The sequence below is a fragment of the Paramisgurnus dabryanus genome, chromosome 18 (genome assembly GCF_030506205.2).
Source record: "Paramisgurnus dabryanus chromosome 18, PD_genome_1.1, whole genome shotgun sequence".
Lineage (NCBI taxonomy): Eukaryota > Metazoa > Chordata > Actinopteri > Cypriniformes > Cobitidae > Paramisgurnus > Paramisgurnus dabryanus.
In genome coordinates this window covers 12133736-12159535 of record NC_133354.1, presented here as the reverse complement: position 1 = coordinate 12159535, position 25800 = coordinate 12133736, and the positions used below count along the sequence as shown (strand labels likewise).

The 25800-nt window shown below is 40.1% G+C and overlaps 1 protein-coding gene and 1 long non-coding RNA gene across 2 annotated transcripts; both read left to right on the top strand.

The window, feature by feature from the left end:
• The first annotated feature begins 1573 nt into the window (after window positions 1-1573).
• LOC135721847 (uncharacterized) lies at window positions 1574-4129 on the top strand. Its single transcript, XR_010521604.2, has 7 exons — window positions 1574-1951; window positions 2214-2301; window positions 2408-2520; window positions 2630-2695; window positions 2797-2921; window positions 3103-3199; window positions 3280-4129. It is a non-coding gene; the product is annotated as an uncharacterized lncRNA (long non-coding RNA).
• Window positions 4130-15772: 11643 nt separating this feature from the next.
• gtf3c4 (general transcription factor IIIC, polypeptide 4) lies at window positions 15773-24766 on the top strand. Its single transcript, XM_065244186.2, has 5 exons — window positions 15773-16193; window positions 17687-19432; window positions 19604-19734; window positions 22415-22503; window positions 22803-24766. The coding sequence occupies exons 1-5, from the start codon at window positions 15825-15827 to the stop codon at window positions 22865-22867; spliced, it is 2400 nt and encodes a 799-aa protein (XP_065100258.1). The 5' UTR covers window positions 15773-15824; the 3' UTR covers window positions 22868-24766.
• Window positions 24767-25800: the final 1034 nt, after the last annotated feature.

The following is a 25800-nucleotide window of genomic DNA, read 5'->3' as shown; positions in this document are numbered from 1 at the left end:
AATTTCCTATCTGGTAATGTGTTTGCCTGGGTCTGACAGGAAGGGTGAATAAAGAGGAAGAAAATATAGATTTGAGATGTGTATGTATGAGAGAAAGCAAGCAGGAAAGGCAAAGAAAAAGTGAAAGAAAGAGTATGAGAGCACAGTTTGTGGACAGCAAAGCCCATGAGAGACATAACTTGGCAGCTTACCTGCTTAAAGGGCAATAGCAGGCAGGCCGGACAGGCATATATGTCACCCCCTCCCTCTCTCGCTCTCTCTCTCTCTCGCGCGCTCTCTATAGAAGGCTGAAGGACACAGAAAGAGCCTGGGCATACTGCAGCCGAGGCAGCCAGACGGCCAGGCCACAGTAATAATGGAGAACTGTATAACAGCGGGGTACTAAGCTCTCTGTGCTTAAGTATTTATTTGTGATGAATAGTAATGATGGCACACTTACAAAGCACTTGTTTAATATGGAATGGCCTAAGGGGCGGTTATCATTCTCCGAGTCTACACTTCGGAGCAAACGAAGCTCTCTGCGCCTCCTTCAGCCCTCCATAACATGTGCTGTCCCGTTCCGCTGTCCCTGCCCCAAAATTAAATAAAACATTACAGACCGTTTTCAGTTATTAACCTACTTAATTGAAAAAAAAGTTAATGATTTATTTCTATTTGGAGTCCGCTGCTACGCAGCTGTCGTGGTCTGGTGCTAACCTAAATAATCAATTAATGCAGATTTTGGTCTCTGGGAGTTGACTGGATGTCAGTATAAAGGAAAAGAGCTTCTATAGCCGTACTTCAAAAAGCTTCATTAGCACGCCATGGCTGTTATATGAGCTTCATCAACGGTACTGAGATTTACCACAAGTTTCTCATACTAAAACAAACAACGGACAGTTTAGCGAACCGTTTGCGGCAGAGTGCCGTTGCAGCCACGCAAATATGGACAGATCAGCTTTTTAACAAAAGGCAGTTAAACATTCGCTGCTGTTTACAAGCTCTTCTGATGTGAACACCCATCATCAAAAGGCAGAAAGTCACCAGCTGTGCTTTAGCACTGGCTACTCAAACAGTCATAATCTCCTGTTGCGAGGCTAAGCCGTCACTCGCTCGACGGGAAGTGTCACATTGGAGTAGTATTGCTTGAAACCGTGCTGATATGATGGCATCCCTGTTGAGAAAACCAGCATAAATTTCCAGGCTTGTCCATGATGGTCTAGCTGGTGGACCTATACATAGCTAGCAAAATAATGCTAGTCAAACAGCGAAGCTTAAGCTCGGTGGGGACACCAGCACTTGAGTATCCCAAACACATCCCTTTTAAAAAACCAATAGACACCATCACACACTGTCAGAAATAGGGGTACAGTAGGGGTCCATTTCTGTCCCCCAAGGTACAATCAACACAAAAGTACCCCATAGGGCTCATTATTGGACCTCAAGGTACACGTATGCACCTTTTTGAGGGTCTAAAAGGTACATATTTGTTCCCAAGCATTAAAAGGTACATATTTGTACCATTTCTTTTAAAGGATAAGGTACAATGTTAAGAGACAGCCTCTTGCCATTTTTTTTTATTTGTTGTTCTAGACAACTGCTGTAAATCTGGTGAGTAACGTAAATAACTATTGTGTCAATTTTTGTTTCCTTTAGTTGGACACATGGGTATTGAAGTAGTATTAGTTTTCTTCAGTTCATTGACAGTGTGTTTAATTTTAAATTTTAATTTTAAATTTTAATGAAAAAAAAGTTAATTTCACTTAATAAAAACTGTGATATGAACTCAAAAACTGCAATTGATTAACCATTATTTAAACTGAATAAATACTGAATAACTGAATCCCTCACACACACCGAAAAAAACCCGCGCTTTTATTTTGACACGCGCCCATCCCCCCACATCTCACGGTCGGAGTCAGTTTCACAAAGCAGCGCAGGAGGACGACAGACACTTAAAGAACATTAACAGGTAAGCACTGGAAACTCATTCATCATCTTTAAAACATTTTTAAACTTTAAAAATGTGTTGTTTGTCGTGGCTCTTCATTTTAATACTGATTCGGTTACGGTTATTTGTGTAAAGTTGTATAAGACGAGTCAACGCGATATTGACACAGCACTATTGCCTCATACTCCTCAGACTCATTTTTATGAGCTGGTTAATGTTCATTAAGTACACCACAGTTATGTAAGTGGAGAAATAATTCATATTTATGTGTGTTTTCTCACAGTTTAGTTTGAATCTCTCTCAGTCAGTCAGGGGGAGATTAACTGACAGACTGTATAACGTTACACGTCTTACCAAGAAACCTTTTAAAGGTAAGTTAACGTTACCACATTTATTAATTTATTTATTATGTTGTTTGAGTACACCACAGTTCTGTAAGTGGAAAATTTATTTATATTTATGTGTGTTTACTCAAAGTTTAGCACAAATGTTTTCCGTGGAAGTTTGAATCTCTCTCAGTCAGGGGGGAGATTGACTGACAGACTGTCTACTTGCCACCAAACAGTAATTTACCCTGAAACCTTTTTAAGGTAACGTTTTTCCACATTTATTAATTTATTTATTATGTTGTTTGAGTACACCACAGTTCTGTAACGTTAAGTGGAAAATTAAAAATATATTATGTGTTTTCTCTCTCAGTAAGGACTAACGTAAACTGACTCTCTGTCTGCTCTCAACCAAACAGTCATTTAAGACCTTCTAAAGGTAACATTACCACATTTATTAATGTATTTATTATGTTAAGTGAGTACACAACAGTTCTGTAAGTGGAAAATTAATTCATATTTATGTGTGTTTTCTCACAGCTTAGCGCAAACGTTTCCTGCGCAAGTTTGAATCTCTCAGTCAGGGGGGAGATTGACTGACTGACTGACTGACTGTCTACTCGCCACCAAACGTCAAAAGTCAGTTACACAGAATCCTTTTAAAGGTAACGTTACCACATTTATTTATTTATTATGTTGCGTGAGTACACCACAGTTATGTAAGTGAAAAATAATTCATATTTATGTGTTTCTCTCTCAGTAAGGACTAACGTTAACTGACTGTCTGTCTGTCTGCTCAACCAAACAGTGGAAAATTAATTCATATTTATGTGTGTTTTCTCACAGTTTAGCACAAACGTTTCCCGCGCAAGTTTGGATCTTTACCATTGAGGGTGGCTGACTGTTCTCGACCAACCATCATTCACACGCAAAAACTTTAAAGGTACCACATTTATTTATGTTGTGAGTATACCACAGTTCTGTCAGTGGAAAATGTATTCATATTTTTGTGTTTTCTCACAGATAAGTATGAACATGCCCAGAGCAGTTTTCGATCTTTACCATTAAGGAGGCTGACTGACTATCGTCTACCACCCGTCATTAACACAACAAAAACTAAAGAAATGTTACTCCATATGGACCTATTCATTTACTCATTATGCTGTGAGTACACCACAGTTTTATCAGGGAAAAAATTTATATTTGTGTGTTTCTCACTGCTTGGCAAGGACAGATGTGGCCCTGTTAAAAATGTTTAAATGTCGTTTGGTTTAAGGAACAGCACATTGATTTTGTTTTAAAATATTTCTGTTTGGACAGTCTGTTAAAGCCATAAAGGAATACTTGATATATTTCATAAGTAAAGTGTAAATGTAATATTAGTTTTTAATGTTGTGAATTTGGACTGAACAGCACACTTCTGTTTTATATCTAAACCTTTTGTAAAATAAATGATTGTTCAATAAACTGTGTATTTTATCTTTTCTGTTATCATTTTTTATACTAATGTTTAAAATGTACCTTTACGCTGAACGATTGGCTAAACCAACACAAATATATTGAGTCATATGCACTTATAATTTAAAGTTTACAGTACTTAGATTGAGATATATGTATAAGTTTTAAAACCATAATCAATGAGTGTACCCTGTCAAAGCCGATTTTGTACCCTTTTTGAAGGGTCCATATTTGTACTGTTAAATAAAGGTACAAAATTGTCACCAGAGGTACAAAACTGGTCTCTTAAGGTACAAATCACAAGGGTACAAATTTGTACCCTCTGCCAAGGGTACAAAAACTGTACCCTTGAGGGTACAGCCCCAGTGACAAGCCATTGTACCCCTAAAGGTACAATTATGTCCTTTCTTTTCTGAGAGTGCAGAAATTCTATTGGTTTTATTGGGAATTTTATTGGTTCTAATGGAATATGGCTCAAAAAACACTACAGTGTAGTGGTTTCAATGGTTAAAGCTAATGGTTCCTATTGGTATTTTAATGGAAACCATTAGACTTTTCTGTAATGGTTTTATTGTTTTTTTCTGCAGGGATGTATGCTTATCTTTTCAACACTGGTTTTACATTTATCCTTTGTCAGATGCTTTTTTCCAAACGGACTTAGATGTGATTCATGCAATCAAACTCATGATCTTTGCCTCACTAATGCAATGCTCTATTTGTAAACTTTTAGTCACCATCCTATGTAAATGCTCACTTGTTCATTGTTTAGGTGAACTATTCCTATAAAGAGATGATTGGTGAAGTTGGTCTTGAATCAGGGAAGAAGTAGGGGCACAACAGGGGTGATAAGTGACGCAGAGTGCACCCTTTCTCACCTGACTCATTACGGCTACGCAGGAGAAAAGCCCCATGCCTAATCGGCCACTCAAACGTTCCTGGGCCATGTTTAAGAGGTGCCACCTGGCCAAGAGGAAGAGGGAGCACGGCTAACAGAGAGACAAGTGGAGAGCAGAAATGGAGCAGAGGGTTTCTGCGCCTCCATTTGCCAGTGTTTCTGTTCACCCCCCACTGCTGGGAGAGAATAGAGGATAGAGGAGAGAGAGAGAGAGAGAGAGAGAGAGAGAGAGAGAGAGAGAGAGAAAAACTATGCCATGCTGCAGTATGCCCATAGTGTGCCAAGGACAACAGAGCAGAATTAACCCCTGAGTGGAGGCAATAGGACGTTTGATTCTATAAGAATCTGGGTTAGACTATTTTTCATGCATTAAGCTTGTGCTGTTCTGTACTCTTTAGCCCCTGGTTTAGAAAAGCACTACATTCTTATTGTAGCTTAGTTGGTAGCATTGCATTAGCAATGCAAAGGTCATGGGTTTGATCCCAGTGAACACACATATAGGCCTACATGTAATGTAAATTAAAATGCTGCTTTGCCCCACTCATGTACGTCTTGGTATAATTAAGTATATTAACATTTACATTTAGCAGATGCCATCCAACGCGAGGAAAACCATGCCATATAGGAAAGCAAAACCATGAGAAGTGCCATACAAGTCCCTTTTAGTTTACAAAGTTCCACCAAACATTAGAGACCCGTATAGAGAGAGACAGAAGATAAGTCATTTTTTTTAATAGGCAGGGCTTTCAACATGTTCCTGTCAAGTGTTTGCAGAAGAGATGTGTTTTTAATTGTTGTGAGAGATGTGGCTGACCAGACAGAGGTTGGGAGATTCTTCCATCAGCAAGGAACGGTTAAGGTGAATGAGCAGGATCGTGATTTTGAACCCTTTAAGACATCTTTCATTTGCTGACCGTAGGGTTCTGGATGGGGTGTAGAAAGTGGCAGCCGGTTACTTCTTTTTTCGAGGGCGCACGATGCGAAGTTCGTCACAACATGTATGTAGCCCGTCATGTGTGTGGTTCGTCATTTCAAAATATGTGTTCTGCGTGTTTAAGGTGTAGAAACGCAATAAAACTATCAATACTTTATACACCTATCAGCATTATTCTAAAAGTTGCATGAAAAAATGTAATCCTTACCTAATGTGTCAAATGAAATGAACACTCACACATAAATACTCAAATAGCAATACTTAAACAATAGCGCTAAAAGTTTGTCCTTCCCTAAACTCGTTCCCTAAAGTCTGACTCCTTAAACTTAACACACAGGATGCAAGTTTGATGCCTAACCCAGCAGAAATCAATGAATAATTAACAAGCCTCTTTTCAATCCATGTTGCTGTCCATCAAAGATTGTGACAGTTAATCCTTTTCTTATATAAATAGCTTTTTGGTGTGGATGGGTAGTAGCCGCATGGAGCTCTATCCCGTCTGTCTCTGAAGCGGCCGCCAGGATAAGCTGTGTGTGTGTTGGATTGGCACATGGAGCTGCCCAGGGCCTGCCGCTGAGCTGGCGGCCAGTACAGATGGAGGGCAGGGCTGGGCAATGCCAGCTTGTCAGTCGGATTAAAACGACTCATTTATTCACTGAAGTATCGCGCAAAGCGACGGGGCCAAAGTGGGATGCGTGCAGGGGATGAGCAAGAGGTTCATGGAGAGGAGGTGCGCAGGCAGGGGCAGGTAGGGGCATGAAGTGAAGGGTGCTTCTAACACTAACTACTCCTTCCGACTTCTCTTTCTCTCACCCTCCCCATCACTTTCTCGTTTTTTGTCCATTACTTTCCTTTCGAGGGATGCCAGGGGCCATTACGGTGGTGTGCGGAAGGGGGCCAGCAGGGTGGCGTCCTCCAGTGCCTGGGTGACAGATTGCTGCTCCGCATTGGTGGCAGAGGAGGCAAAGGCGGTTGGCGATTGGCTCTGATGGTCAGGAAGTGGGCACTGAGGGATGGCAGAGCAGGAGGAGGAAGAGTGAGTAGGGAGACAGAGAGGGTGGGGATGACAAGACCTGGCTGTGTGACCTTTAGCACTAGGTGAGTTACTTAAAGGGCCATGAACTCGGATTTTCATGGCCGGGCCTGGCAGCAGAAGGCAGTGACGTACATTGGGGACTTGTGAGGAGGACATGGAGAGGGCAGAGGGCTGAGCTCCAAGCCACGACTGGGCACTTTCTCAAACTTTTCAGCGTGCGCCTCCCCCCCCTTGTGTAGGGTGCATCCCTTCGTGGCCCACCCAAAGAAAATTCATGACATAAAACAGTCTACATTGTAGTGCTGTTGGTTGGTAGCTACATTTTTCTGAGGTTTGATTACACAGAATTAAATATAAATAATAAAATGTAATAAAACTGCCCCCTCCCCCAGCACTATCTTTATAATTTGCTTGTTGGGGTCGAATTTTGCAGGGAACTTTTGCATCACATCCTTAAACAGAAAGAAGAGGACCTGGCTACTAGTTGTAGCTTCTTCAAAAGTTGCTTTAAATTTAAACATGTCATCTAGATGGCGGCATTAAATCTGTAAAATTTTAAGCAACATTCATCTGAAAAATATCTTGCAAATGTCAATGAAAGCTCAAACTGAGAGGATCTAGTAAAAAAGGAACGCGACAGAGCTCAGGCTAAAACTAGAGTTAATATTAAAAATTAAATAGTAGCATAGAGATGGCTTTTTTTCTCTGAACATGTAAGACGATAACAACATCGTGATTTATGTTGAAACATTTGTGCCTTCATTTAGTCAGAACAAACAGATATATCACTTGGAAGTAGTGATTGAAAATTGAAAAACTTTGATGGCCAGTATTTAGTTAGGGTGGACGATATGGCCGCAGTGACATTCACTGTACTGTGCTCGACCACATGCCAAAAATCCGCTTGTATACTGAGCCAAGTGGCACTTTTTCAACAGATATTACCCTTGCAAAAAACCCTAAAGGAAAATAGCACCGTGAAAAAGATGCAGGTTTTGTGAAGCAGTGTCTGTATTTTTCTAGTGTCTGGCCCTTCCAGCCTGTTGAGGATGGCGGTGCCAGAGTAATAAGGGGAGAAAGTGTCAGAGACAGGTTAACGGTGAGATCGGTCAATGCCAGCAACCTTGTGCCTCTCAAATCCCCCAATCTTGTGTCACTGGCAGGCCAATAGAGAGAGAGAGATAGAGAGAGTGAGTCAGGGCGATATGCGGGGGGCGAAGCTTGGAAGGGTTTTATCGGGTCTAATTACTCCCGATAGCTGTAATTTACAGGTTGACAGCGGGGGGAAATCGGCAAGATTCACACTTCTGCGGGTCAGCATCTGTCGCCATTACGGCGCTATGCTCGGCGACGGCCGGTCAGCGAGACCGAGGACCGGTAAACAACAAACCGCGTGTGACAGATTAGCAGCGCGGGCTAAAGGACCTTCCACTGACACATCATTTCTCTCACTCCGCGAGTTTGTTTCGCGGCAGCTGTCACCAATAAAACAGAGAGACAGGAAAGAAAAGGGGGAGAGATGGGGGAGGTTGGCTTTTGTTCCAGATCCAGGAAGGTTGGTGGCAGGAGAGGAAGGAGAGTGACCTGTTTTGCAGTCTGGCATAAGCATGCACAGGAAGAATATTCATACATGAAAACGAGGCACCATTATGTCAAAAGAGAATTTTTGCTGACTTTCTTATAATGACTTGCTTTCTTTTTTAAGGGGGGTTACAAATTGCTATAGTGCAAGATCCATTTATGAACTGTGTGTGGTATAATACATTAAAAGAAAAATGGGTGAGTGTTCGCTCTGGTTATGTTGTTGCTCCATCTTGCAATGCCATACCTGGCCAAGTTTTATCCATTAAAACAGAAATTCGTACAGTGAGAATTTTTTCCAAGTGTATTGATTCTCCCCATTGCAGTCCACTCTCTGCACTGATCCACATTCTCCTTGATGGATTCTGGCAGGAAAACTTTTCCTTGAGCATCCCTTGAAGGACGTTCTGTTGTCCTGCTGGGCTTTCACTACCACTCTCAAACCACAACGGACTATGCATCATCATCATCATCATCATCACCTTGATTCAAGATGGAAAATCTTTACTGGTAAGTCACTTGTTGATAATGTCATACATTCTCAAGGCAGACTACAAAGTAGATGCTACCAATCCAATACCAGGTCAGGCACCAGATCGATTTTGGGATATCTCTTCTGAACTCAGTTTTAGCACACATAGCCACTAAAAAAATGTGTTTTCAAGTAAAATAAAACTAGTCAAGGACACTCTCCAGGCCTGAATGTCCACAGCTGCAATTTGGCTCTACTCATTGGTGGGTTCACACAGGCCGCTCCAAGTGCTGTCCAATCACCAAACCCATCCATTACACTGTCCGGCTATGGGCAGAGCCCGGTGAGGACCTGTCCTGTTTAATATCTAACAGGAGAGTGGTGGCTCTCTATGCCAGCCTCCAGAGCCCCACTGTTCCCACAAGTGCCATATGGGCGGCCCAGCTTTATTCCATTAGCACGGGCGAGACAAGGGTGAGAGCAGGCCGAGGACCTGGTCCTCCCGGCCCTCCCCTAGCACTGCCACAGGGCATGCCCTGCCCAACACCAGCTGCCAGGACCAGAGCTCACCAGCCAGGCTTAGTTCATAGTTAACGGCAAGCTAGGCACATTTCACAACTTTGCTCTGTCCTTTTATCATTTTTGGGAGCGCTTACATGCACATGTTGACCCCAAAACTGCACTATAAATATAAAATAAAATTGATAATCTCATGTAAAAGTCGCATTGGGTTTTTATAGCAGTTGATTTTTGATAGTTATTTGTGTTTTGTTGTAAAAACACTCACCCCCGGTTTCACAGACAATGCTTAGGGCTAAAAGACTAGACTAAAACACATGTTAAAACTATTCAACTAAAAATAACTTGCATTGACAGATCTTAAAATATGCCAATGCTATTGATTTGTCTCAAGATGCACACCGGTTACATCTTTTTCTAAGGCATGTTTATAACCGATGCATAATATTTTACTATGTTCTTAGACACATTTTAAGCATATAAAAAATGAGAACTATATTGTATGGCGGAAGAGCACTTGAGGGGATCGCACACCGGCCGCGCCGCTCAGCGCCGCGCAGCGCCGTTCTAAAAAAATCAAACACATTGTTTTCTATGAGGATACGCACACCGGCACCGCCAGGTGGCGCCTGTCCGCGCCGCCCAGCTGTGACTCAGGAAGTTGCTCAAATCCCTGTCGCGTCACACAGCGCCACTCACATAGTTTAACATTAAATAACATCCTATTTGTCCCAAATCATTAACGATTAACATTGGCTGCTAACGTATATTTTTCATTTTTAAGTAGACGTTATCTGACGAAGCTCGCGCTATTTAATGTGCACTTCCGGTTTACAATACCTCCGAGTTGTCTTAGACGCGACTCGGCGCGACACGAAGCGGCACGGCCGGTGTGCGATCCCTTTTAGTCTGCAACACTTCGACTTTGGCGCGCAGTAACAGCATCACTCCGGACTACTTCCCCTCTCGCTCAAACTTCCGTCAATATTACTGCGCCCGAGGTCAAAGTTCCGCATACTAAGTGCTCTTCTGCAATACAATAAAGTTCTAATTTGGTATCTGCTTAAAAAATCACCACGTTTTATTTTGTGCCACCAAACTTACTTGTGTAACTACTCATGTAACAGTTTTTAAATATGGAAAAACATGAAAGTGTTTGGTGGCTTCTAAATTCATCCCTGTTTGGATCCTAAGGAATGAATGGGGCTAGGCTAAATGCTAACACATTCACGATGCGTTGTACAAAGATTAAGTGCCCACATGGATAAAAGATAGGTATGTATTAATTCATCTAAGTTGAGGTAAGAACATAGTAAAATATAAAAAACTGTGGTGTTTTCCTTTAATTTAACTAAGGCCTAGTCCTGGCTTTAGCTAAGCCTTGTATGTGAGACCAGGCCTCAGTATGAAATCAAACAAAGAATGAATGCAAGTAAAAAATGTGTTAATTCAACAGCAGATGCTTTTATCCAAATATAATCCTTATAAGCGTAATTTATCCTAAGAAGTGCTGATACACAAAGTTCCTAAACGTGTAAGCAGAACAGTGTTTTACGCTAGGGCAAAACAATATAGCATTTAAAACAATATAAATGACATCATAGAGCAGCACTAAGTAAAATTATTATTAGATGCATAGCAATTAAGGATTTAACTATACACAAAAAGAGCAAAGGTGAGGTCAGTAAATAACATAATTTGTTCATAAGTCTATATGTCTTGTTGGCTATAAATAGGCACTAAATACAGCATTTTAATGCACCAGCAAGTCTCAAAAAGAAAAAAGCAAGCACTTACTGTCCCCTGACAGCATGCCACTGGAGATATCTGAACAGGTCCTCCACCTGGAGTGAAGGCAGAAGAAGGAAAAGAGTTCAGATGTTTAGAGTATCGCATGGGAATGTCAGTGTATGTTTCAGCCTGTATCTGCCACAGGACCTGAGGCCTGTTTTAATTAATCATAAAGCTGTATGAATTATTAATCTATTATCACTGTGCATACATGTGATCATTCATTTGTCTCTTCTGCTGTTTTTAGCACCCTTAAGTCCCTGTTTCTCTTAATTTGCTGCACTTCTGGGAAGAACTGAAGTTAGATTAACCTGACAGCAACCTGACTTTAATACAGTACAGCGTGTATACAAACCACTCAAATGCACATTTTACACAAACTCTCCAGTGTACGTGTATACAAACACAATAAAGAGGTCAACTCGAAGATACACAACAGAGTAAATAGTGTTGTTGGAAGTATAAAGAGTACACACTTATATAAACTTCATGCCCCAAGGTACAGTATGTGACTAAATCTGTTCTTATTAACAGATTTGGTTAATTCATCGTCATTCATTCCTAGCAAAGAAATAAAAATCAAGCAACACATACATTTTTAGTAGCACAGGATACATTTCTGTTCCATGTAAATGCCCCTGTGCAAAAAGCGAGGTCCATAAAGAAATTATTTATTAGTTCTGGTGGTGAAGGACTTGACTGACCTGCACAAAGCCCTGACCTAGACTACAATGAACACCTTTGGGATGAATTGGAATGCTGAGTGTGAGCCAGCAGCCAGGCCCTATTGCCCAACATCAGAGCTTGACCTCAGTGATGCTCTTTTGTGTGCATGGGAGCAAATCCTTGCAGGATGTTCAAACATAAGCGAATCAGCTTTCTAAAAAGAGAGAAAGAAAAGGATTTTACTGTAATAATGTCAATCCCCTTTAAATCCCAATATTTGCAAGCATTTACATTCTAACACTCTTGCAAAACAACACATAATAATAAATCTCTTACATGCACCACCAATCTTAATTGAATTAACCTTGTTTTCTCCAAAAGTTTGAAACGCTCAATGACATATTCAACAAGGACTCAGCCCTCAGGGTGTTTTGCATCACACTGATCGGAATCACGGGGCTCTTGTTGAGGAGAGATTTGGCTTTGGTCTGGCTGTGTGACCTGTGATGACTGACAGTAGGATGGAAGCTTTCTCCTACCCACAGGCACCCCACAGAAGCTTCAGCTCAGGAGGACACAGCAGATCTGAGCGAGAGCAACACCTGTCAGGTAAGCCTTCGCAGTTGACGGCACATGAGGTATGCAAAACCCTCCACTCTGACGGCTAATCTCCGGTGAGCCATCGCGCAGGGCACCGCAGGCCTCTGTGAGGAGCCACTGGGGGCCAGTGCACAGCAAACTCCCTTCTTCTGCGTCAGACAATCCTCACATCTTCTCACCAGAGCGGCGAGAGGATAAGGGAGAGAGTGAGAGAGGGAGGCACTGATGTGCTCTAAATACATTTCATTATCATCATTATGATTATATCACTGAATGTGTGTTTTTTGTAATGCGCCGCAGCAAGTCTCCCAAGGGTGCTGTCTGCACAGCTGAATAATTAAAACAAGTATGATGAACCATCCGTCACAGTTTCCCATAAGAGTTCGGGCTGGATATGTGCAAATGGCTCGGTTGAGGAGAGGTCTGCAACTGTAACAATATAAAATGCACAGGTTGGTATTTATTAATGCAACCCTGCAAATAATGCCATATGCATGTAAAATGTATATGCATGTAAATAACGGACAGTTGCATTGCCAGTGATAAGTAAGAAAATCATCTTATTACATGTAGAGAATTACACTTTTAAAATTATTAAATTATATTATTATTTATCATAATTTGTGTATACTTTAACAGTAAGTTTCTGAAATGAAAGGTATAGTTCACCATACACTGTCAGAAAAAAGGTCAGAATATGTTTACCCCAGCTGTCACTGGGTTGGTACCCTTTCAAAAAGTACAGCTTTGCACCTAAGGATTTCATTTTAGTACCTCAGGAGCAGAGCCGATCCGCCCTATACGCACGCTACGCAAGCTGCATAGGGCCCCGCACCACTAGGGGGCCCCCTTGTTCTTAACTTTATGCAGCGCTGCACATACCAGCTGGCGAGTGACATTATTGTGCCACGGGAGCCATTCGAACTTATAACAAGCAGTCTGATCTCCGTCCATGCAGCTCCGCATGCGGCTGACGCGCTTATCAACATGTGTCTTCATTCGGATATTAAAGATATCCGCCCAGAGCAGGAAAGACAAGCGCCATTAAGGTGAAGTAAAAAGATTAAGAACACAAAATTCCTATTTAGTCTTGAATTTTGTCTCTAAGCAGAGACAGTGAATGCGTTTTTATTAACGCGATGACAGGGCCCCCTCACAAAGTTGCTTAGGGCCCCCAGAAGGCCAGGATCGGCTCTGCTCAGGAGGTACATATTTGTACCAAAGAGAGCTTACATACAGCTCAAAAATACATATTAGTATCTCAAAGGTACATATTCGTACTAAATGTTTACATATCTGTACTTAATGGTCCATATTAGAACCTTTTTAAAGGGTACTGCCCACCCCAGTGACAGCTGGGTACGTATTTTGACAATTTTTTTTCACAAGTAGGCGCCTAAGGTACAGTAATCTACCCAAATTGTATTCTGTTTTGTATTCCTGTAAAAGTACAAAATGGAAATAGGGATGCTTAACGATTAATCGCGATTAATCGTTATAAACATTTTTGTTTACATCATATATGAGTGTGAACTGTGTATAATAACTTTGTATATATAAATGTACACACATTCATGTATATGTTTTAGAAATGTTTACATGTGTATATACATTTGTATATTTATGTATAATTTATATTATATATAAATACTTAATATATAAAAAAAATTCTTAAAATTATACATGAATGTGTTCATATTTATATATATATATATATATATATATATATATATATATATATATACATATTTATTATACACAGTTTACACACATATGTGATGTAAACAAAAACTTTTATTCTGCTAACGATTAATTGTTTAGCATCCCTAAACGGAAACTTAGGGTACAACGCCAGTGACAGTGTAGTTCACTATAAAAATAAAAATAAACTCCAAACCTGTATAAGACTGATATAATATTTAGCTTATAAAATGTATAAAATTTAATATTTTAGTAAAGTTATCAAATTCAGCAGTCCTATTTTTAGGACCAGGGACTGCGGTGGCTATTTTTTTACTTTAATTATTTGTCAAAATATTCTAGAATCTTTAGATAAAAGAATTCTGTCATTATTTACTCACTCTCATGTTGTTACAAACCCACATAAATGTCTTTGTTCTGATAAACACGCATTCACTTCCATAACTGGAAAAAATACTATTGAAGTAAATGGGATCCACGAACTGTTTGGTTACAAACATTTCCCAAAAATCTTCCTCTGTGTTCATCAGAATAATGAAATTTAGACAGGTTTGTAACAACATGAAATGGAGTAAATGATGACAAAATTTTATTTTTGGGTGAACTATCCCTTTAATGTTTAACTATCTGCACTGATATTGTCCAACACTTTGTAACATGCCGCAATTGTAATCATATTAAAAAACGAACTGAGAGCATTTTGGAGCAAACAAACTTTGTACAGTGTGTATCTATCAGAATTACTATATGCAAAACAAATAGCTCTTCCAATCTGAAAGGAACAAATAAGTGCATTGTGTTCTTATACTCCTAAAAGCCCTGTAGGACCAGGCCTGATAAATGCAAGAAGTGAATCTAAGACAAGGGCAGATGAATCTTTAATCGAACAATCCCACAAACCTGTGTCAAAACCCTTGTGTCAAAACCCAGATTATTATGCACAGCAGGTCACTGAAATATTCATACCATACATGCTTCATTAAGACTGTAATACACAAAAGCCCCACATTCATCTTATTATTGATACAAATGACAGATAGATGAAGGGAAGAGTAAAATATTTGTGCCACAATTACATGTTTGTTTTATAGATTTGTACCGATTTGTTTTATTACAGAAGAAACGTCCGCTTTGCTAAACACTTCTGACAACTCTACTTTGTTTTTTTTCTGACTGGCATTATGCATTGCTAGAGAGAGAATTCAACAAAAGGGAAGCTTGGCTTTTCAATCTGGACAGATCAAAGCATGTGGCTTTTAATCACTCATATCCCGTAAGTAGTCACACAGTTAGGGCTCGTGACCGTTCTCATATGCTCCTGCCAATTAATGATCTTTCTCCTGTCCCGTGACATCAGATGAATAGTGTCTGAGTTTTCAGTTGACGGCTTATGCCAGTATATCAAATGAAAGATGCTATACACTTTAGTATGACATTTGTAATGTAAACAAACAAACACTCAGCCTGCTGGGGCTGGCCCTCTGCCTAATTTTAAGGCAGTTAAAATAACATTATTATTCAAAAACTTTTTTATTATAGGTATCTGATCTGTGTAAGTATCTGATGCCAATAACTCACTTATTTACACAAATAATGGTAAATTTAATAGATAAAAATTATAAAATGTTTTATTTACATTTACATTTATTGAAATACAGTTTTATTAATACGAGAATAGTTTAGAAGTAAGAGCCAACAATAAGCATAATACCCAGCAACATAAAAAAAAACGTTTAAATGTTGTCAAGTTACGGGTTTGTCAGATGTGTAGCCTAATGAAGAGTTGTGTTTTGAAAGATTTAAAACAGTAACAATAATAAAAATATATTTGAAATATTTTTAAATTGTTTAATTTTCACCTTTTTAATTCCATAAGAGCGACTTTTGTCAATCTGGCAACCCAAACAAAGCGCTCATGAAGCCCCGCCTCCTCCGGTGCCGTAATTTCCTGGAGAGGTGCTTGTTTTCATACAGAAAAATGGCGGCATCGAGTTCAAACAGTACTTCTGAGCAAGTGGGCACAACGTCTACGGACGAAACGGCACCGGACAATGATTTATGGGCTGCACAAGGGGCGGTGGTGGCGCGGGATCCGGCGGTGAAGTTGCTGAGTGCGGTGAGCGGTGTGGAGCCGCTGTCATGGTCAGATGATCACCGGCTCTCGGCCTGCAGCATTACCAGCGTGTCTCTCATTGAACTTGTGTGTGATGTACACAGTCTCAGTCAGGAGCTCGTGCTACACCGCACTCACATCCCGGTACCAGATGCCGCGCATGAACTCAAGGTACTGTGCACGCGCACGCACTCCCACTCACGTGCGTCCCTTTGTTGCTCAATTCCAAACAATTATATGTATATAATATATATTATAAGCATACTTTTACCATACCATGATGATAAATATTAAAGTACCCCATTATTTACTACAGTATCTTGGGTATACTACAGTATCTCGACATAAGGGTGTACACTTATAATAAATATATACTTTAGGTATAGGTATTTTGATACTAAACTAAGTTAACAGATTAATGTTTAATGTAAAATGTTAACCTATTTAAATGCACAATATTAAACTAAGTTTAGAAACACCTGCTCTTTTTTTGGCTGCTCTTCCTTCACTATTTATCCAACTTATCTCACAACTGTCATCTTGTCAAGTTGAAGTTTTCCAAAAACATGTAAACATATGCACATATTAGGCTATGTGCTATATGTCTACAAATATAATTTTAAATGATTAGTCCATTTTCTTAAAAAAAATCAAGATAATTTACTCACCACCATCATTTCATCCAAAATGTTGATGTCTTTCTTTGTTCAGTTAAGAAGAAATTATGTTTTTTTTTTTTTGAGGAAAACATTCGAGGATTTTTCTAAATTTAATGGACCCCAACAAGTAACAGTTTTAATGCAGTTTAAAACAGCAGTTTTAACAGAGTTACAAAGGACTCTAAACAATCCCAAAATAGGCATAAGGGTCTTATCTAGCGAAACGATTGTCATTTTTGACAAGATAAAATATGCACTTTTAAACCACAACTTCGTCTATCCCCGGTCCTGTGACGCGCCAGCGCGACCTCACGTAATTGCGTAATGCTGTGGAAAGGTCACGTGTTATATATATGAAACGCACATTTGCGGACCATTTTAAACAATAAACTGACACAAAGACATTAAGTAGTATCATTCGACATACAACAACGTCGGAACGGTCCTCTTTCTCCACACTTGTAAACACTGGAGCGTAGTTTCGCATACGTTACCGTGACCTCTTGACGTGATGACAGATTGCGTATGGTCGCGCTGGCGCGTCACTGGACCGGAGATAGACGAGAAGTTGTGGTTTAAAAGTGTATATTTTTTATTCTAGTCAAAAATGACAATAGTTTCGCTAAATAAGATCCTTATGCCTCGTTTGGGATCATTTAGACTCCTTTGAAACTCCGTTGAAACTGCAATTTTAAACTGCATTAAAACTGTTACGTGTTGGTGTCCATTAAAGTCCATAAAATTAGAAAAATCCTGGAATGTTTTCCTCAAAAAACATCTTCTCGACTGAACTAAGAAAGACATCAACATTTTGAATTAAATGGTGGTGAGTAAATTATCTAGATTTTTTTTTTTTTAAAGAAAATGGACAAATCCTTTAAGTATTTAAGCTTAAGATCACGAGAAATGTGCACTTGGATGTGCAAACAATTTAAATTGATAGTGTGTGTATGTAATATTCGCTATTTGCTGAATCTGTATTTATAACCATGGATTTTCTTATAGGTGGGCCCAGAAAAGGAAGTAAAGGCTGTTAGGGACAAATTTGCAAGAAGTAAAGATCCAGTAGTTAGCCAAATGGTTATGATGGACCGAGTCATCAACCCTCAAAGTGGACGCATCCATGGAGTCAAGTACACCAGCTGGTCACCATTAGGCTGTGACAGCAATGGCCGCTGCCTTATTGCCTTTTTAACCCTGGACAATCGGCTCACAATCCACTGCAGTCAAAAGCATTTGAAGTGGACGCCTCTCTTGGACCTTACAGAACTTTATGGTGAAATGTTAAAGTCCAGAAACTACTCTGCAAAGAATGACGGATCGCCTCCAAGCTCCATTGACGACTTGGAAGAGCTGCAGAGACGGTTTCGCATGCAGACACCTGTGTGCATGGAATGGTCCGGCCTGTGCAATACGCAACAGGTTCAGACCAATAATGAATGTAAAGACACTGGCGCAGTTCTTCTGGCTGTACTTATGGAGAACGGAGATCTAGTTGTGTGGCATTTCAGTTTACCCCTAAGGGGTAAGGATTCAGTGCTTTCCTGCAATACCATAAAGTCTGAGGTGTCATCCCCAAACGTACTCTCTTGGTGGGAATATGAGCACGGTGGGCGAAAAATGAGCGGACTGGTTGTGGGTAGCTTGGTTGGGCCTGTAAAGATCCTGCCGGTGAATCTTAAAGCGGTGAAGGGTTATTTTACCCTCAGACAGCCTGTGGTGTTGTGGCAGGATGAGGACCAGATACCGGTTCACAACATCAAATGCATCACTCTCTTCCACCCGCACCAGAAATGCAACTGCAGCCTTGTGGTGGCTGCACGTGGTTGCTATGTGTTCTGGTGCCTGTTGCTTATCTCTAAAGCTGGTCTCAATGTTCACAATTCCCACGTCACGGGTCTTCATTTCACCCCTATTGTATCCATGACTGTTAGTCATAAAAATGGGTCTATTTTCACCTGCTCGTTAGATGGTACGGTTAAAAAGCTCACACCCGTTTTCACAGATGTTGCGGTGGTGTTCGAACAGCAGGAGATTGTTCTGCCAGAAGGAGTGGCGGGGCGACGGATACACGGTATATCAGTCAGTCCGAATGGTGCCTACCTAGCCCTGCTCTGCAGTGAGGGTATGATCAATGGGCTCCACCCCATCAGCCGCACCTACCAGGTGCAGTTCATTACCCTCAAGACGCCCAACGAAGCGTCCGCTGAACTCCTTGAGTCTCAAACACAGAACCTCTTCATACAGACCGACTTGCTGGATCTGCTGCGTTGGCGAGTACTGAAGGACAAATGCATTCCTCAATTCCTCCAAAAGGAGTTGGATGAGAAGCTCCAAGGATCCAAAGCGTCCACATACCTATGGAGGCTCAAGCTCTTCCTTCTCCGAGCGCTCCACAAATCCATGCAGAAGACCCCTTCGGAAGCCCTTTGGAAGCCAAACCATAAGGATGGTAAAGTTTTACTTGGGGAAGAGGAAGCAGGTGGGGGTGAGGAAGATGAGATGGCAGACACGTCTGCTTTAGATGAAACCAGGCAGGGGGATGCTGATAAATCTCCCAATGAGGAACGACTGAGGGAGATCAGCGGCTGGATCGAAGAGGTGGAATCCCACCTGATCCGCGAGAACATGAAGAGGGTGCTGGGTGAGGTGTACCTACGCACCTGTGTCACACAGAACACGTGTATACCTACTAAAGGTGTGTGTGACTTTCTCACAAATGACCCGGCTAATGAAGACAGGGCTGCCAAGGTGAATCTACTTCTCATATAATTGTCTCACATTGACAGATGTTTTACCTTTAAATACCTTTTAATGTTTTATTAAATAGTACAGATGTGCTGGGATAACCTACACTTACATTTTTGAAATATCCATTTACATGTGTAATAACATATCTGATTTCCCACTTGACCTTTATAGGTACTAATAGGTCATATAATGAACAAGATGAACAAGCAAACGTTTCCAGAGCACTGTAGTCTCTGTAAGGAAGTTCTGCCCTTCACAAGCCACAAACAAGCGGAGTGTAAGAATGGGCACAGATGGCTCAGGTACAGGTCTAAATTTGGTACAGTATATCAATTTAGTGCCAGGGTTTTATAACCTCAGATGACAGTAACTGACATCATTCTGTCTGTGTGCCATATACAAAATAACTTTAAAGAAAAGCACAGTTTAGCAGCTTGTTTTGGCATGCAATGTCATAAATTAGTTTTTAGAGCATGTTTAATAAATCTGGGTATTTTAATATTGTTTTAAGTCTAATTTATATACACTGTTCATTTGTGGTTTCTTCATGATTCAGGTAACAGTTCAGAGGCTACATGTCATACTCTTGTTACAGTTAGTTGTAACTTGTATGTCATGAATAATGTGTCCATATTGTCATCATGTTACTAATGACCTCAGAGGAGAAAAGGAGAAAATGTCAATATCACTTTAAAACATACGTTTAAGCGTATAATGTAAAAAAAAACTGCAGAATAATATATAAATACATGTACTATATCCTAAGGGGCTTTTAACACCTAGTCACTTCATGTATTTTCTCTGATCAGATAGCTATCCGATCGTAATGTTTTCGAGACAGATTTAAATCCGATTGCTCAAACAACTTCAGGAGGAGGTCTGGGATGCATTTCAAATGAAACTGGACAAGTGTAAATACATCAGGTTGATGAAATCACATAGGTCAGCGCATAAAGCCCAATTTATAGTCATGCGTAAGCTCTACGCCGTAGGTTATCCATAGCATGTGCGTAGCTCTGCGTGCATCTCGCAAAATTTTTGCGAGATGCACGCAGAGCTCTGAATGGTCCACCTGAATGGCGCTCTGAATGGTCCACCAGAACCCCTCATGTCAGGTAAAAAAAACTGCATCATAGGTATTTCCGTTTGCGACGGTGAAAACAAAGATGGGCCAAGTTGAGGAGTGATTTAACTCAAACTGCAACAAAAGTCGCTGTTTATTTACTTCCATCACTGCTGGTCTTCTCAAAACATACACGACAAATTGCTGTTTTTTCTTCGTTTGTGGGTTTACTTGCCAAGCTGCTTCTTCATTTATGGTCGCGCTGCTACTGTGGTTACACGCGTGGATACTGCCTACCAGCGGTCTGCGCGTGTTTGCACGTCGACTCGGACAACAACGCAAAAGTATAAATGAAAACCATTGCGGAACCTACGCCATTGCGGCTACGCCGTAGGACCTACGAATAACAATAACAAGCCCTTAACTCCTCCCAAACGCATTCACATCACCTGGAAGTTAGTCGGCAAAGAGGCAAAGAAACACAGACGACACGCTTATTGCTTTATGGAGCTATGACAGCTGGTAAAAGCTTTCTAGAACCAATTAAAAAGTCGAATGACAAACCCGAATGATATTAAACAAAGAAATAAAACTTTGAGAGAGAGTTTTGTGAACGCTTTTCCCCATCATGGACCTGTACGTTAAACCATCGCGCTGCCACTTTCATGCTGCTCTGTACATAAAGTAAGTGCTGCCTATTGTTGCATAAACGTCATCTTGACCTTTTTAAGGCGGAGTAATTAATAGTGTATTTGCATTTTGGCGGGAGTAAAAGATCGAATTCATATCGGTTTTGCCAAGATGCATTTATGTGGCCAAATGTAAATGGAACAGTTTTAACAAATACTTGATAAGAGAAAACCCATATAGTGACCAGATGTAAAAAGGCCCTTACATTTATGCATTTGGCAGACACTTTTATCCAAAGTGGGTTTTTTGCAAGTATGCGAACGTACATGCACAGTCGAATACATTGGATAAACAGCGACTTTTGTTGCAGTTTGAGTTAAATCACTCCTCAACTTGGCCCATCTTTGTTTTCACCGTCGCAAACTGAAATACCTACGACGCAGTTTTTTTTACCTGACAGGAGTAAAAATTTGCGAGGTGTACGCAGAGCTACGCACATGCTATGGATAACCTACGGCTTAGAGCTCCTCCTGAAGTGGTTTGAGCAATCGGATTTAAATCTGTCTCAAAAACATTTCGGAGGGCATTTATACCTGGTCTTTTTATGATCGGATAGCTATCTGATCAGATAAAATGCATAAAGTGACTAGGTGTTAAAAGCCCCTTAAGATATAGTACATGTATTTATATATTATATATTATGCGTAGACACAGACATTCAACTTTTTGCAATACCTGTCCTGGGATACATACTTCTGTATGTGCGTGCTTGACCTACGAGTACAAATGCACGGTAAAAAAATCTCACTGTGCGTGGAAATTATGCGGTTACTATCCTGATGAAAAAGTTAGTGTCACGTGCACTGTACACATAAAACTGAACTATACTTTAGGCTTTACAGTGCATTACAAAGTATAATTTTAACACAATGCCCTACCATTAACCAGAAATATCTATTTGATACTTAAAGTCAAGTTCAATACGAACAAACAAAGCAGCCATTATGGATGGTAGTATAAAAGCGATGTTCCTGTATTGGGCGAAATGTAGATGTTGAGCAGGTATCGAAAAGTACAGACTCACTTTCAAGCCCCTTATGTGACATTTCATCCATCTGTCTGGCTGAATGGAGATTACTGCCCCTAATGGTCTATCAGGGAAATGGTTGCTTCATTGCTGTCATTTTGATCTCTGCCAAGTACTGATCTAAACCTTCCCCTGCTGCTGCCGTTCATGTGTCTAACTGTCTTTTTCCCTCCGTCTTTTTCTTTCTCTCTCACTCCCTAAGGTGTGTGCTGTCATATCAGGCCTGTCAGGGTGTAACGTACCGTCGCTGTCTATTGCAGGACAGCATTGCCTCAATTCCAGAGCCCGAGGGTGAGCCATAATGCTGTATCATATCTCCACTCAGACAGAACCACAGCTCGCCACACACTTAAATTGTTTTATATTACAGCAAAGCGAAGATAGTAAGAACCTTGCACACACACACACATTACATGTATATGTAGTGGAGACCCCATCTTAACCAAATTTGCCTCCCAACAAATAGACACACTGACCAATGTAAATTCACAGACGTTCACTTTGATTTGAGCATTATGTAGATAATGTGTAGCATATGTAGATGAATTGCTTGATAACACAAAATGTTTTTTTTTACTTTTCAATCGCAGACCCAGACTGGATAAAGAAAATACTTAAAGGTCCCTGCATCTTCTGTGACTCCCCGCTCAGCTGAAACAGTGGGTATCAAGACGACAATCTCACCACAATCGATTACTGTCACTTAATATTAAAAAGGATGCAAAATGCCTTTTAATTCTTGAAATGAGAAACGTGTGAATGTATATTCTGTATTATTATTTTTTTAATAAAAGGCATTTAGGAGTTTTGTCCTGAAGAGACCTCTATTTTAAAGCCAAGCTTTATTTAAAATGTATAAATATAAAATATAAATAAAAGCCTGATTGTAATATAGAAAGATGTATAATAAACTGGTGTTTAATATTTATTCTATGGTGCGTTTTTGATTTGTTCATATTATGTTGCCGCACTATTAAATAATGCACACCCATTCCTTTGGCTGATTTTAATTGGTTTAAATAAATCAATTTTTCTAATTGGCTTTAGAAACATTTCTGTGTATCCGCCATGCACCTCGCCATCTCTGAATAATGACTTTCCGTGGCCTAAAGGAACAGAAGATGAGAGCAGTGTTAAAGGAAATGAGAAACAGAGCAAACTGTTTTAAAACTGATCCAGCCCCTCCGAAGAGCTCGACTCTAATGAGATACGACAGTAATGAGCAATGGATCCCAGCCGCGTATGTGATACCCATTTTAATTAAGGTAGCGAGGTTGAGTGGATATTGTTAAATATAGTTACCCCCTTTTTGTGGGCCACGAGGGAGACGTGTGCAGGCTGTGTACCCTGACGCCCCTTTCCGCGCAAGTGCTTCGGCATCGGTGTAAATCAGCCGTGTGTGATCAAAGACAAATTTGGGCCTGTTGGACTCTGGAAATGTTCCTGCGTTTCTCCGCCACGTCCGTTCTCATCCCCGGTACATCCCATCTCTGTGCCCCAGGTTCTCTCTAGTGTCACTAAAGATGATAGCTCGCCTCGGGGCTAGACAGCAGCCCTGGCTTAGGTTTCGGATGGTATCTCAAGATAAAGATGGCCTGATAATTACACACAATTCCATTCCTTATCTCATTCAATGTCACTGCAAATATTATTTGGAGGGTTTGATGATAAAGCAGCCAGCTTGTTTATTTAGTTGCTGCTGGTTTTACGATTTGTAGAGTTTATTTTTTATTACGAATGTTGCCATATCATTACAAATGGTAATGCAACGTGTAAGGGATGTTTGATTATGAGGCAATAATGTGCTTTGTGTGTTAATCAAAGGGAGACTAAACACAAAGGCAGGGCTCAGAGCTCCTAATGCCGTCTGCTGCATGTCATGGCAAATTTGTTCCCTGACATATTGCGATACGCATCTAATAACATAAATTTGAAATCAGCTTTATGAGCGCCGTAATATGGGCTGACAATTTGAAGGAAAATGAAAAGCGATTTGGATTTCAATTGTACACGCAATATACGGTGCATATTAATAGCCGCAAGTGCTAAATGTCACAGATTAGATTGAAAGCACGAATGTGATGAAAATTCCCATTTTCCCCCTGCCGTATAATTCTTCGCCTAACTATTAGATTGTCAAATGGATCTTGGCCTTACGGTTTGAGTGCTAGCTTTGTTGATAGGTGGAGACTCTTCCTGTTGAAGTGGTTAGCTCTGTTTGGCAGAACCTCCTACTACTTTAATATAACAATCTGTCAAAAAACATTTCTATAATAATTATGGCCCCCTCCTTCTTTGTGTGTGCTCTTTCAAGACTTCAAAAGGAGGTTTCGTTCTTTTTTTCCTGTATAAAATATTCATAAATGCTGTGTTCGTGTCTTTGTGCTTTAAACCGACAGATTTTTTGAATATTATTTAATCATATATTCTCGTTGTTAGTTAGGCTAATTTATTTTGATATACATCACCTTGCCTTTAACATTCAATTTGTTGAGCTTGCTGTGTTGCTCTGTGTCAGTCCCCTTGATAAATGAATTGCACACTTTTCTATGTTAAATTTTTCTTTTTTGTGACTTTTGTTTATAGATCCTATGAAAAGCGGAATTATGGTTTGTTTGCTTTGTAGTCCATTCTCTACCCCTGGACTACAAAATCAAATTATGAGTAGCATGCAGATTGCCAAAATGCTTTGTGTATTTAATATAATTTTATTTTATTTTTAAAAACATGTATATTTGTTATTATGCATAATTAATGTACCAAAACTATTCCAAATGTGCATATGTATAAGTGAATGTTTTAAAGATGCTTGTTTTAAATTTATATGTTTAAGGAAACTGGCAATATACTGTGTGCACATTTTGTATTGTAAGTTGCCTTTATTCGTTTTCTGACACGAAAAAGAAATTTCACATTATACTCCACATGCATATTGGTTAAAAAAATACCCTTTGAAGCAAAGAGGATTTTCTGATTTGGTTTCACTCCGTAGTGTATATGCATCAATTTTCCCGTTTGAATACATTTTCTCTCAAGTATGCTTTGTAGAAGTGTTCGCTCAGACTTCAGTAATTCATCAGTAATTAGGTCTGTATCTGGGTCGCCGAGGGACCCCTGGTTTTTCTTTCCGACACTGAAATTAGGCTGTTAACGCAGCCCTTTAACGGGTACATGGACCCTGCGGGATAGAGTCTGTGACCCGTGACTGGCTCATATGAGTGTTTGGGGGGGTGTGAGACGTCAATAGTTGTTCTGCTTGTTCTGTTGTGTGGAGCAGCTCGGGTGGAACTAATACAGAACCTCACAAAGGCCACGACCAGTGTTCTGCTTTATTACAACGTTAATTAAAGTCATTGTCTATACAATCAACACAACCATAGATGAAGGAAAGTGCCAGAAGAGTGTGTGTTTGTGTCTATATGCTCCTCCTTTTCAATGTAAACAAAGAGGATACATCAAAGCTAGAGAACATTTAAGTTAAAGAACAAAGACATGATACTTAAAGGGACACTCTGCTTTTTTTGAAAAATACTCATTTTCTAGCTCCCTTAGAGTTAAACATTTGATTCTTATAGTTTTGGAATCCAT